The following is a 14,992-nucleotide window of genomic DNA, read 5'->3' as shown; positions in this document are numbered from 1 at the left end:
TAGTGATTCTCAACAAGGGGATTTAACTATGTTCTCAGTCCCAAGTTTCACGACCCACTTATGATCCACAATCCAGCAACTACTACTGGGTATATAATGAATAAATTGGGAGAGAACTGAATACTGAGCTTGTCTGGCCTAATAAATTATCTAATGTTTTTTGTATACCCTTCATTTGGCATCTGGATGATCCATATTTTAAACATGTTACAAAGCCGAGTTCAAAATACAGACTTTTTCAGTGTTACATTTATCCATTTACTCAGAGTACAAATTGAACCAAATGGACCCTCCCTTACGGTTCCATTTGCACACTCAGAGTTAAATTAACATTTCATATTTCTCATTCACCATGGGAATGCAACCTGCCAAATACCCTTTGACGTGCATCAGGGTTGAGTATGGGACTGGGGTATAGTGCAGTATGATTCCATGTTGGAATAGACTCCCATTTTTCCAGAAGATGGCATACCCATTTCCTGTTCCCAATTTCCCAAAGCTAGGTTTGATTCGCTCTGCAGCAGGTTTGAAGTGGAAAAACTTTTGAGACCTTAACCACTTAAACCCCAGCATCCATATTTTTCTGAAAACCATCGAAAAAAGGTATTTAATATCGAGCAAAAACTGAAAAGTATAGAGCCCTGAGGGACTCCGGTCAATGAAGTATAGGGTTTAAGTGGTTAACGTGTTTCCAAATGGCAGGCGGATGGCAGATGAAGAAAGGGAGGGTAATGATTACAGTTCATCATGGTCCACCATGCCTCCATAGTCAGTGATGGTGCTGATCTTGATGAAGTCAATCTTATCCAGGAGTTCAGAGAGAGTCAGACGGCCATCCTGACAGAGTACAGAAACGCAGGAGGGTGGAGGAGAAGGAACAGTGTTGGTTGTAAGGGACGGGTTCATTCATTTATACTATTTATATCAGTTATATTTGTTGAGCGGCACAGTTGTCTAGTGAAGTTAAGGCTTAATGCACATAGAGAAAAAGTAGACTCACCTCAGAGCATCTTGGGACATTACAGTACCTCGTTCCCCCAAAATGTAGCTCAAACATGGGGGTAAAACACATTCTATTGACTATGCTGCCACCAAAATGTGGAATGCCTTACCAAAAGACATTGAAGATCTACCCAAACTAAAAGAAATAACCTAAAATGCCATTGGGCTTAGCTTAGTTGAACAACTTGGAACACCTTGGTGGTAGTAGCATCCTCTGCAGTATGTCTTACTGATGAATTGAGTACAATGGACCACAATGGAAACAAGCCCCCTGGGGCTTTTTGTGTTATCCTTTTTGCATAACCTTTGACTGTACTACATGTACTGTTAACTACCTTGTTGTTATCATGGTAAATGTAACTTCCACTATATGATCAAACACTATTAATATTCAGCTTGATGGCGAGATTACTCGCATATCACAACACTGAAATACAATTTACACTTTGTTTTTTTTTCTTCCTGAACATGGACATATCTAAGTACCTAATGAATAAGGCCTGTGTTTATATGAACTCAGTGACATTAAACTAAATGGTATCTTTCAATATGAGGATGCTTACTCAAGGATAAAACTGACTGAACTGTTGAATAGCTGATCATCACAACAGGTATTTTGTCATGTCAAACATATTGAGAGCACAGCAGTAATGTATCCCCTATGAGTATGTCAAATATCTGTTTACAGTAGTCCAGGCCCCTAAAACAACTTAAAATTACTGAGAATTCAAGTACAATCATCTACTGTTTTAACTCATCACATCTACTCATCACGCATGGCAATGCCCAACCATGCATCTTGATATATTAGCTAACTTTTAGAACTTATGAATGAAAGTTATGTCCCATAGCTTTCTAAACTGCAAAACCTACCGTATTCTACATCGACCCTGAAGTCAGCTGCCAATAGTTTCTGTGCTATAGGTATTCCTGTACCATGACCCAATTAGAACATCCAGGCTCAATTGTTGAGAAACACGGTAAGATACAGGACACTACCATGAATGGTGGCTATAGGTGGGATGTGGTAACTTTATATACTGTAACTGCATACTGTATTTAATGCACTCACACAGCAATGAATGCCTTTCTGAATAGACCTAGGATGAATGTAGATCTACATGCAACAACCATACATTAGTTTTACTAGACTGGATGGCATGCTGTGGTGCATTCATCAGATCATACATCACCATGAAGCTATAACAATGTGTCTTTGTAACTCGATCTTGCAAATCATTGCTGTCGGGCAGACACCTCGTATCTCTATATTTCAACTTTTTGTTATATTTTTTTGTACATTAATGCCCTACTTTCTCGCACATAAGTAGTGGAAATTGCTAAAACTATTTAACTTTTTGGACATATGAGGTTTTCACCCGACAGCAACAGAATATTAAAGTATTGTTTCTGAAAACCCATTCATGATCACAAAAAAAAATCCATAAGTAGAAAAACCAACATGGCTTTATTTCATTTTCACAGAGAGAAAAATGTTCCACCAATAAAGAGTGACTCACTTTTGTCTCCTCCACTTTGGCTCCCTCCCTTCCCTTTGTTTCCTCTTTTCCCTTTCTCTTTATCGTCTCTTTCAATAGATATTACGTTGCCCTCTCAACACATATCATATGTCATGTTTGGAATTTGTCACGGGCAGTACCATAATATCTATGAAAAGGACTATTCTTTGACAGGAGGAGTGTATGTCAACTGTGAGTGTATCGTGGTTTTGTCATAGCTTCTATTGTGCAGGTAAAAAGGAGCATAATGAGTTCAGTGAGCTGCCCCTGTGTGTGTGTGTGTGTGTGTGTGTGTGTGTGTGTGTGTGTGTGTCAATAAACACAGACATCCGCTCATGCCCGTGACTGCAAATTATGTGTGAATCAAGTGCGCGCGTGTGTGTGAGGACACAGTATGTGAATCATAAACCACAGTGTGTGTGTAATCTCCACAAGTAAACAACGTTATCTCCACAGTCCCATTCCCGTCCCATTGCAATGTGTACACAACATCACACTACAAATACGGACCCCAACCGTAGGCAGCACTAGCATAACACATACCCCCCATACACCCCACCTTTGAAAAATAAAATTTTGTAACAGGCAGCATTCTCCGTTGCATATGAAAACATAAAAAATAGGCTACACACAATTACTTATGTATCCCTCATGCCACCCCCCATCCCCCCGCCCCATCCCCCCTTTCACTCTTGCCCCTCGCCCCGTGGCGTAGTTGTGATGTCATCAAAGCTCGTCGTGTCTCTTGGTCAGGTCCTCTCCATAATTGGTCGCCTGGCTCCCAACAAACATGTTCCAATTGGCCAGAATCTCCTTCTTGGTTATTTTCTCATCCTGCCATGTGTTTTGATTGTTGAGATGCCACCATTATCATTGACGTCATGATTGAGAGAGAGAAAGAGAGGTAGAGAGAAAATGAAAGGAGAAAAGAAGTACAAGGTGGATGAAAGTGAGCAGTCCGATGAATGAGGTGAAGGAGAAACAAATGCAGAAAATGAGGTTGAGAGAGAGAAAGAAACGGACAGAGAGAGAATCTCATTATAATTAACAGGTCATTACCCCCAATTATTCCCATTATGTTCCTTATTAGCTGTGACAGTGCTGACACTGACTGCAGTAATGTGTGAGGTGAGGCGAGAGAACTCTGAGACGAGACTGAAGCTTCATTTATACTCTGTTGCACGACGGTGTCACTTGACAAAAAGACCAGATTTTGGCTTTTCGGCAAACGACGCCCCTGGCCTGTACCACAGATTATAAATTGGGCTTGATGCTCCTATGACTACTTTGCAGTCGTTTTTAGCATGCAGACTGGTGCCACATCTCTGCTCACATAAGCCCCACACAGAGAATGAAAAAAGGCCCTTCATATCCTCTGCGCACACTGCCTGAAATATGTTGCAGAATGACTTGAAACTTGTGAAATTCATCCATGTTATATGCTTTTAAATCCAGAACGACAGAGCTGGAGGCATTATTTTAATTCACATTTTACTCACCTAGTGCTAAAACTGAAAATGTATCACTGTTGACTGTATCTGTACATTGTGTTTTTAGTTGTACGTTTGTTTGTTTTTTGTCTTATTGGAACAATTTGTTTTTATTTGTGCTGCTGCCCGTCTTGGCCAAGCCTTCCTTGGTTTTGTGCGCCACTTATTTTGTCCGATATCTTGAGGTTTGTACAACTGTGTATTTTTCATATTCCTACCACAGCCCAATAACCACTTCCAGATATGGTCTATCTAATAGGCTATTGACTGCCTGCAACACAGTCTACCATCTAGTGAGGAGTGTGTTAACATATCCTGTGTGTGCGTGTGTACGCTCGCACGCATTCATTCATGCGTGCGTGCGTGCGTGCGAGAGAGGTGTTAACGTACCCTGTCTGTGTCTGTCTCGTGGATCAAGTGTTTGGCTTCATTGTCAGCATGGTCCACCTCTCCAGGTAGGATCCAGCCAGCCACCTCATTGCCATCCAGGTAACCATCCTAAACACCAGACATACAGTACGTAAATATCCACTCATTATCATGCAAGGCACAGGATGATGTGTTTAGAGATGATCTTTAATACAACACAATCGAACACATTTCAAATGCTTATGTATATAAATTATGCTATCCACTTGAGGGAACCGTGGTTGACAGTAAGGCCAACAATGAGCCTTTACTCATCCCGCAGATAGGCTATTCAAGGTACAGCCTCAAAACACTGCAACATGCAGACAAGATGATTGATGCGAAAAACGCAGAAAATCTAATCTGATCCAAAAGCTTGAATGATGGTGGAAGGCTCTGTAGGCGGTTTGTAAACGTGATTGTCACAAAGTGAGGTCATATTTATTTTTGCGACAATTTCGGACGAAAAATACTGTGCAAGAGCCTCTACAAGAGGTAAATAAACTCTGCAGATTTTAGTGTGTAGGCTTAACAAATAGCGGGCCAGGTCATTTTTACCTTGTTTACGTCTCTGAACTCGGAGAAGTGTTTCTTCTCGGTCTGGACCCATTCAGGTTCACTCTCTCCATTCTGCGTTGTGAACATGTCCCCTGTGGATCAGCCAAGACATGACTTGTCTCTCACACTCCTTATCAGCCATCAATACTGTGGTGCATGTCATGATGATACAGTGAATTGAGTCCTAACGGTCAGAGTGACATACAGTACTGTACACACACTTCCTTAATGCAATCATTTCACAATCACTTTGCAGCTCAACTTAGGTTCCAGCCTTTGAGTGCACTAGAACGGTGCCCGAATTTATGTGTTAAGTTAGCAGTAATGTTTGTTCTTCCTGTTGTGTTCTCAATTCTTATGTTTGTACAGTATGCTACTGTGAAGCAAGCATTCCAGGCATAACGCATGTTGGTTAACTGTAAAAACACTGCCCATGATTCATCTTTTTATCGTCATTTAAGTTCATTTCAGAATCTGATAGAATCTGTATCCGCGGTCTGCATCTCCATAGTAAATATTACTGCCGTAAAGCACATCAACAATGTGTAGATATGCCACTGTTGATAACTGAAACAGATACAGTAGTAGAGAAGGACACTTACCTATGTATTCATTTATGTCAATCTTTCCATCTCCATTCTTATCAATGTCACCCACGGTTTCCTAAAAGAAAAGAAGTGATGCTGATATGATCTCACCTGAATTAATTCATTCAGTAATTCATTTTAGTGTACTATACTGTAAGGCTACATCAAATCTAACAAAGAAAATGAATATTATAAATATAAATGATTAGCTATTTTGTATGCCACATTTCCATTCTTTGCGGGAGTCTTTGAAGTTTCCATTTAATATTCTGCAACTTGCCAAAAATGTCATCCCCAAACACTTTAGGATCAAGTTTTTAATACCAAATACACTTTTTCTACCGTGACTTACCTTCAATCTTTTAACAAATTTTATCAGAGGTGCATCATCTTAATTATGCCTGATTACAGTGAAAACTCTTATTGAAATTCATTTTACAAATATGAGCTAACGTAAAGTGGTACTCTTCTTAAGCTGTGCACTGCAATGGCTGGTTTGTTACTTGGATGTCAGTTGTTTTTTTATTACATATAATTTAAAGTAGTAGAATTTCTATAGTTATATTTAGTTTTTGTTCTTTTTTCAAATGTAGCTTGATCTAAATCCTATTCTGTGTTGCTGTAGTGACAAAATCAATATAATCCCCACTCATCTCCTCCTCTGATCTCTCATCTCATCTATCATCCCTGCTCTCCTCATCTCATATCTCATTTTATATGTAATCTCTCCTCTCCTCCACTCATCTCATTATGACTGTGTACCAGCATTGAATCAGTGGAGTAGTCACCTGCACCACCACGTCCCTCATGTGGTCATACTCTTCAGGGTGCAGGAAGGCAGTGAACTCCTCCCGGGTGGCAGTACCGTCACCATCACGGTCAGCTGCCTTGAAGCGGTTCTCGTCACGACGCAGCATGGCCTTGTAGGTGGCCTTGTCATCCACATCATCAAACTCCTCATCTGGAAAGTCAGCATCAAATTTCTTTTTTTAAAACTCAGGAAATTGGCTGGAGCAAGGTGCCAATGAAGTGGAAAGAATCTAGGATTTATCATTTACACTTGAATAAATTATCTAATGCAGAATATATCTACTTGTGACTGAAGTTAACCAGCCTAAACAATAAAGATAACGAAGGCATTAAAACCTTTAGAAAAAGTCAAGAATGACAATTATTTGCACAGTCGAGAAGCCACTGGTAGCTTTGTCTTATTAATTTGGGTGCTTTTATGTTCCGTTTTAATTTAGAAAAGAAAATCCACTGGAGTTTGATCAGCAGGTATCACTTAGTGGATAATAATACCAACAACAGTGGAAGTGGTAGCCTGGTTGTGGCTCTATGCCCAATCCTAATTACAATGTAAACCATCTCTCTCAGTCTCACCCATGTGGTCCCACCCTCAAAAACTGTTCTTTTAACGTTTCACCACCCCTTCATCATTCATTTCTCTCTCTCACCCTTCTAAGAATTCTCATTCTTCCTCTTTCTCCGCTTCCTTCTATTTCTTTCTTTCTTTATTAATGTCTTTCCATTTTATTTCTCTCTCTCATTCATATTTTCTTGCCTTAAATTCTCTTTCTATAACTTCCTCTCTCCTTCAGTTGCTCTCTCTCTCTCCTTCGTTCCTACCTATGTAGGAGCCGTAGGTGGTGTTTTTGTACTCCTCCCATGCTATTTTGCCGTCCTTGTTCTTGTCGTACTCGTGCCAGTGTTTGTTGACGTTCTCCTCGATGTACCTCCTCTGGCGGTGTTTGATCCAGTTGTGCAGCTCCCCGTGGCTCACATAGCCGTCCTTGTCTGTGTCAATGCGGTCCACGATCTTACTGCGAGTGGAGGACAGAGGACAGTTAAGCCTGATTTATACTTCGTCATATGGCAGTGTTAGACAGCGAAAGTAGCCGATCTACGGTATTAACTCACACCGTGTCACATCACGTTGCCATTTTCAGAGATTTTTCAGATTTCATGAGTCACCCCTCTTCAAAAGGTTCCTTTATTAGAAAGTGAATGGCCTTTTTGACATTAATTTTGGGGCACTTCTGTAATGAATATGTCAGTGGTTCTCAAAGTAGGTTCCAGGGGGTCCTCAGCAAAATGAGCAACAGTTTAATTTCACTATCATGTCATCAACTAGAAGTTATAGCCCAATGACAGAAGGTATAAGAAAAAATATACAAAATATATTTAAAAAAAAAACATCTCTTATGGGGGTTCCAGGCACACAATCTTTTCAAATCGGAGTTTGCGGCCTAATATGTATCAATTTGGGGGTCCTTCTCATGACAATATTATAGGTAGTGAGACAGGAAAGTGAGTGGAGATGCCCTGCAACACAGGGTGTGAACCTAGAACATTAGAATGAGGTCAGTGACAGCTGGTATGCACATTAACTGGCCTCTGAACATAAATGGACAATAACTATTTTAAGAATTCACAGTCTGCTAATGATCAGGCTCAGGGCAGCTTAAGTGATGTTTTGTGAACATGAATAATGCTCTCACTCCCAAAGGCACAGTGTTCAAACTCCCATCAGTGATGATATCACGACGAACCATGACGATTTTGCCGTGTGGAGCATCTCTATTAGCAATGAATACAAAACTGATTTTGTACAATACAGGCAATAAGGCACCACTGGCTGTGTGTTAAAGCTGAAATCTGGAACGTGTTTGAATGAATACATTTTTATTTTAACTCATCTGACTAGACTCTACGTTCAGGTAGGGGATACTACTGGTTGACAGGTCTGCCTGGAGATCAAAGCACAGTATCTATCCCTACCCACTCTGGCTTAGCTTGGTAGACATTGATTTTTTGTCTCACGCGGGATACCTGGGTTCGAGTCGTGGGAGGGACATAAATCTGCCTTAACAAGCCACAGAGCACAATTATATTATATTTCCCCAAGGATGCTTGGCTTGCAATATACTGTAGAAGCAGAGTCCTCTCTCAAAAAGAAAAGGGCTGAATGGAACCAAGCCAGTGGTAGGGACCAGTGGTCCCAACTGAGAGCTCCAATATTATGCAACACACCTTAACGGTGTACATTCCATACGCCCAATGACATGAAATGACGCGTTTGGCATCATCAGGCCTTCACTTCTGCATTATGCTGAGAAATACTAGTTTCTTTCCCCCACACCATGATCTCCTCACCTCAGAACAATGGGATTTCCCTTTAACTCTAAGCTGGTTACTTTGCATTGACTATTTTTTTTCCTCTGTTGAAGTTATTCTTTGTCTGTGACCCAGTGAGATCTACTGTGTATGTATGTCACCCACCTGCAGACCAATTGACTGACTAACAAACAAACACCTGTCTATTGTGTGAACACTGCCCACCGCCAAGTGACGCAGCCTTTAATTTAATGTTGAAAAATACAAGTGGGACGTACGCAAGTTTGCCCTTGCTTTCTTCGGGGGTGAGCTGGTCGAAGGTCTTGGCCTCCTCCTTGCCCAGGAAGGCCTCGTGGTCGTACTGGAAGCCGTCACCGTCGGCGTGGGCTTGGTCACTCAGGTCGGCTTGGTGGTGGATGCGCTTCTCCTTAGCAGGGACGGCGAAGGCTCCGCCCGCGATGAGGAGGAGAGACCCCAGTAACCTGAGCAACATCTTCACTGACTATAGGAGGCAGGAGAGAGAGAGAGAGAGAGACAGAGAGAGAGGGAGAGAGAGATTGGGGATGGAGATAAATTGACACAAATGCACTCATTTAAAAACTGAATCATTCATTATCTTACATCTATTAAAAATATATATAAAAGTAATTCAGTATCAAGAATAGCAATACAAACTCAACCACAAGTTACCATAAGAGAATGCATTGCTTTGATCCAAAAAACATCAACTGAAACTCATTCATTTTATATAGTTCATCTCACCTGAAAAGGTTTCACATAAAATGAATGAACTGAAAATGATGACTTACATATATAGGCCTTAATAGAGCCTAGAGAGGATGGGAAAAAACAGTAGCTCCATTTAAGGGCGTAAAGTTTGACGAAACATGCATAGCCTACTGTATGAAAGCTGAATCACAAAAGTTAAAATAACCTTGATAAATAACATTAATTATATCAAATGTCAGTGGTGTAAAGTATTTAAGTACATTTACTCAAGTACTTTACTTCATTAAGTACAATGTTGAGGTATTTTTACTTTACAGGAGTATTTCCTATTTTCTGTACTTTTACTTCTACTTCACTCAAAGGCAAATATTGTACTTTTACTCCACTACAATTATTTGAAAATTTGAGTTACTAGTTATTTTGCAGATTATTGCAATAGAAGATTATATTATAAAACTTTCATTAACCACTTTAGCCCTATATTATCCAAGCTGTTCGATCTACAAGCTCATGGTGTTGTGAGCTTCTCTGCTATTTTCAAACATTAAAGTACTTTTACTTTTGTTACTTTAAGTAAATTTTGATGCCAATACTTTTGTACTTTTACTCAGTACATTTTGAATTCCGGACTTTTACTTGCAACAGTATTTATCTGCATTGTATTGATACTTTTACTCAAGTAAAACATTTGAGTAATTTTTCCACCACTGTTAATTATGTCAAATGTGCTAGACTAGAGAAGGGTTTGGATGAAATGAACTTACCAGTTTGTTGCAGAACCCCAACTTAAAACTGTTGTAAAAAGTGTAAGATGTAAGACGCGTTGGCACTAACCCTGGCGTCTTTAAACTCTACGTCTCAGGGGGAGGAGCCACTCAAGTGCGGCTCTGATCCAACCAATAGAAAGTAGCAGACTGGAGTAACGGGAGTCCTCAACTTCAGGGTTGCCATGTCCGATTATTGTAAGCGACATTGGGCTTGCTTTTCTGTAAAGTCGCTTGTTATTTGGGGCTTGTTTCTAAAGTGTAGTTGCTTATTTGGGGCTTGTTTCCTAGTGTTGTTTATAAACCAGTGGTTCTTAAACATTTTCATGTCAAGGACCCCCAAATTAATATGTATTTGTTCACACCCCCCCATCTGAAAATATTTTGTGCCAGGGACCCCCATATAAGAATTGTGTTAAAATGTTTCAAAATTGTTCCAAAATTACCTATTTTTTCCTGATTGTTTTTTTTGTTTTTTTGAAAATAGCAGATCTACAAGCTCACAATGCGACGCGCTGTGAACTTGTAGATCGGATAGATATTTTCAAATAGCCGTAGCCTAGTCGCTTCTTTTGGGCTTGTTTTCGTAGACTTATTTCTCTCGCAGAATCTGGCAACACTGAACGGATTCCTCAACTCATTCTGATTGGCCTTGAACCGCCACGTTGACACGGGAACGCGCGCGGTACAGCTCCCCATGTGCGGGAGCGCGCCTGTAAATATTGCAACCTGGTTTCAACTTTGGAAGTCAGTTTTCGTCAGCATTCAGTATTAAAACGTGTCGTTAGAAAACATCAGTGGTGGAAAAAGTACTCACTGTTTTACTTAAGTATAAGTATCAATGCTATATAGAAATACTCTGCTACAAGTAAAAGTCCAGTGTTCAAAATGTAATTGAGTAAAAGTACAAAAGTATTCAAAATGTGCTATATAAAAAATGTACTTAAAGTACCAAAAGTAAAAGTACTCATTGTGCAGATTATGCATTATTTCACAAGTGTTCAAAATGTATAAAAATCATTTGCAATCAATAGCAGATCTAAAAGTTCACAACAGGCTACTTTCAAATAGCCAAAGGATAAAGTGGTTAATGCATGTTTTGAAATAATACAAATCTACAAGGTAAACTAATAACTAAAGTTTTCAAATATTGGTAGTGGAGTAGAAGTAAAAGTAGCCTACTGAAAATTTAAAATAATTCAGTAAAGTAAAAATTCCTCAAATGTGTACTTATAAGTACAGTACTTGAGTACATGTACTGAGTTACTTTCCACCACTGTTAGAAAACATCCACCGTGAGTCTGTGACAATCCAGGATTGATTCATTTTATAGTCCAAAGTGTATAATCTTATCAGTGGTATATCTGAAAATGATCAAGATGTTTTATTAGCCTATCTCAAAACTGAAAAAGAATTAGGTTTTTGACTATGTTAAAGAGGAATACTATTAAAATGTTAAGCACATACATTCTACAAATGTGACACACTTCCATGAGCAGAAAAGATGTTCCATCTCTGTTGATTCAGAATCTGACCAGTGTAAAGTAACTAAGTACATTTACTCAAGTACTGTACTTAAGTACAATTTTGAGGTATTTTTTACTTTGCTGGAGTATTTCCAAGTTTCAGTACTTTTACTTCTACTCCACTACACCTCAGAGGCAAATATTGTACTATATTGTACTCCACTACAATTATTTGAAAACTTAAGTTAGGCCTACTACTTTGTAGATTTGGATTATTATCATAAAACATACACTAACCACTTCAGCCCTATATTTCGGCCATTTGAAAATAGCAGATCTACAAGCTCACAATGTGTTGAATACCGAGGCATTGTGGACTTGTAGATTGGCTATTTTCAAAATATTATTTTTTGGTACATTTTGAACTTGTGAAATGGGACATTCTGCACAATGCATACTTTTGGTAGTTTAAGTAAATTTTGATGCAGAATCCGATACTTTTGTACTATTACTCAAGTACATTCTGAATACGGGACTTGTACTTGTAACAGAGTAGGGCCTACTCTGTAAAAGTACTGCAATACTAGATACTGCAATGTAGATATAGCCTACTACTACATTGCAGTATTGATACTTTTACTTAAGTAAAAGATGTGAGTACTTCTTCCACCACTGCCCCTATAGGCAGACTATTGATTCCATTCTCTGAGCCCCGTCCTCACCCTCACTGACACTGACCCAATGTGTCATCATTACACACATTGCGCAACAGGCCTACTTGTTTAATTTCAGTAGCCAGATGCTATTCTGTAACTTGAAAAATATTATTTTGCCTATTTATATAAATGAATCATGAGTTCTGATACGCTATACCAGTGGTTCCCAAACTTTTTAGCACAAGACCCAAGTGAAAATAGCAGATCAACAAGCTCACAATGCACTTCGCACCACGTTGTGAGCTTGTAGATCTGCTATTTTCACCACTTAGTTTTTTTTAAATTGTATTCATGAAATACTTTAGAAGAATGTTGGAATTGGTTTCTAATTGATAAAAAGTTGTGATTTTTTTGTTAAATGTATTTATTTATAATATATTGGAAACGGAAAAAAAGGGGACATTTACTTGCGACCCATAAAAATTGGTCCGACCGCGACCCAAACATGGGTCCCGACCCACTGTTTGGGAAACAGTGCGCTATAGGCGGTGGTGGGTGACCTGAACAGAGATCACGAGATTGACAGGTGTCTGTCAATGACCTACCTGTCAATGAGGTCAATTACTGATCTGATTGGAGCAGGGCCATTAAGGTGATTGAGTTGATGTTGAGAATGTTAGCAATGACAACTTGCTCAGTCTCTCAGCTGAACTGTCGTTTTAAAACTCTATGACAAATAGGAAGGAAGTAGTATATTCTGGAGATACTCATGTTTCAGAACCTATTAATAAAACATGGGGGTCCATTTGGTTACATTTTTGCCAGACCCAAGGGGTCGGGCTTACATGAGGCTTTGTACCTGTTTCGTCCATACATGGGCATGGTCACTTTGTCCTCCGGCCCCAGCCAAAAAAAAATCTGTCCCCAAAAAAAGTCTGTCCATACATGGGCATAGAAGGGACACACGTCGTGCGAAGTCTGTCCCCCTTTCGTCCCCTTTCGTCACGAACTATTCATGACATCATTATTATGTCACAAGTATGTAATTAAGTAAAGCTTAAAAGCTTAATCATTCTGGGTCTGGCAGAACCAGGTCTCCTGGTCTTGTTACCCTATCAGAGTTACGAATGTAATTGGGTGGTAGATGAGTGGTAGTGGTTTGGTCACCCGGGTTTGAATCCAGGCTAGGACATAAAATGTATATGGATTGCAGCCTGAAATAAAATTCTGTTGCACGTGCGTGCGTGCGTGCGTGCGTGCGTGTGTGCGTGCGTGCGTGCGTGCGTGCATGAGGATGTTGTTAGGGTGTCAATGGAGAGTGGTAGCTTTCGTCTGCACTCAAAGATGTGAGCTCAACCCAAGGTCGATCCTTGACCCAAATCATTAACCACTTAAATCATATATACTTCGTTGACCGGGGTCCCCCAGGCCCAAGGGTCTATACTTGATCCCCTCATTTGTTTTCCTCTCTCTCAAAAATAGCGGATCTACTTGCATGAGATCTGCTATTTTTGCTGAATGTTCACCTATTATGACATGAATGACTAGAATAAGGATGCTAGGGTACATGTGGTTAAGAGCCAGATAGTACTCATGGTTGAAAGTCTTCACAAAACAATGTGATCCCAAGTTCAATCCCAAGTTTGATCTACCCAGGCGTTTTATACATGATCTTATTCAATATCATATGGCTTTATTATCACCACAGTTGCGCAGATTCACTCCTGTGAACGTTTGCTACTGGTGGCCACTGAGCAGATAGGGTTTAAGTAGGCCTGTCACAATTATTACATAATCGTCTAATCTTAAGTATTTGAGATAATCACAATTATTTTTGCATAATCGTCATAATCGTTTCCATGTTTAAAGATGTTCACACCTTTTCAAATATAAAAAAAGCTGAAATAGCAGATCTACAATCTTACAACGCATCACTTTGTGACGCGTTGTAAGCTTGTAGATCAGCTATTTCTACTATTTTTCAATAATTTCCATTTTTGGGCGGTGAAACCACCCCTATAAGTGAGGTTTGGAAATTTGTACAATTATCCTGCGCTGTGATTGGCCAAAAATTTTCCCCGCCTAACCCTGCACCGTGATTGGCCAATCACAATCTATTCAGGACTGTTATTAGCCAGTGTCACATGACACATGTGCATAGCCCTATATAAGAAACCATAACTTAAAAAAAAACATAAATTTGTTTTTTTTTAAGTTATGGTTTCGTCCATCATAAAGAGTGTTTCAATAAATGTATTTATCTTTTGTACATGATTGGTTGACTCCATTCAGTATTGTGATTAGCTAGCAAGACACCGCCCACTTCACACAGGGTGTGATTTTTTTTCTTATTGTGTATTTCAATTATTTGTCATATCTGCCCTTTGCAAAAAAAATTACGAAGCATAAAAGGCTTCATATTGACAATTAATCGTCAACTTAAATTTGTCGGGACAGCCCTAGGTTTAAGTGCATTGTTCAAGGGCACCTTGAATTGAAATGAAGGCAGGCATTTCAACTTTGTCCCCAGACAGATTTTCCCCAATATTGATGATAATGTCTAACCAACATTTCAGCTGACACCTGCATGCATCTGACCACAGCTGAAGCAGAGATTCAAACGTTACAAGAGCAAGCCAGCGGAACTTGAACGAGACACAAGCGTCAACACCGCTGACCCAGAAAAGTCAGGCAT

General features: G+C 39.6%; 1 protein-coding gene across 1 annotated transcript; it reads right to left on the bottom strand.

Moving 5' to 3' along the window:
- Nucleotides 1-3,213: 3,213 nt before the first annotated feature.
- Nucleotides 3,214-10,273, bottom strand: rcn3 (reticulocalbin 3, EF-hand calcium binding domain). Its single transcript, XM_080446922.1, has 8 exons — nt 10,176-10,273; nt 8,961-9,184; nt 7,195-7,388; nt 6,354-6,526; nt 5,581-5,641; nt 4,979-5,070; nt 4,403-4,510; nt 3,214-3,356 (listed from the first exon to the last, which is right to left on the bottom strand). Exons 2-8 carry the CDS (start codon nt 9,173-9,175, stop codon nt 3,249-3,251), a joined length of 951 nt encoding a protein of 316 aa, XP_080303048.1. The 5' UTR covers nt 9,176-9,184; nt 10,176-10,273; the 3' UTR covers nt 3,214-3,248.
- Nucleotides 10,274-14,992: the final 4,719 nt, after the last annotated feature.

The sequence above is a fragment of the Gymnoscopelus braueri genome (assembly GCF_963280865.1).
Source record: "Gymnoscopelus braueri genome assembly, chromosome: 13".
NCBI lineage: Eukaryota > Metazoa > Chordata > Actinopteri > Myctophiformes > Myctophidae > Gymnoscopelus > Gymnoscopelus braueri.
The sequence above is the reverse complement of the archived record's forward strand: the minus strand, read 5'-3'. Positions and strand labels throughout refer to the sequence as shown.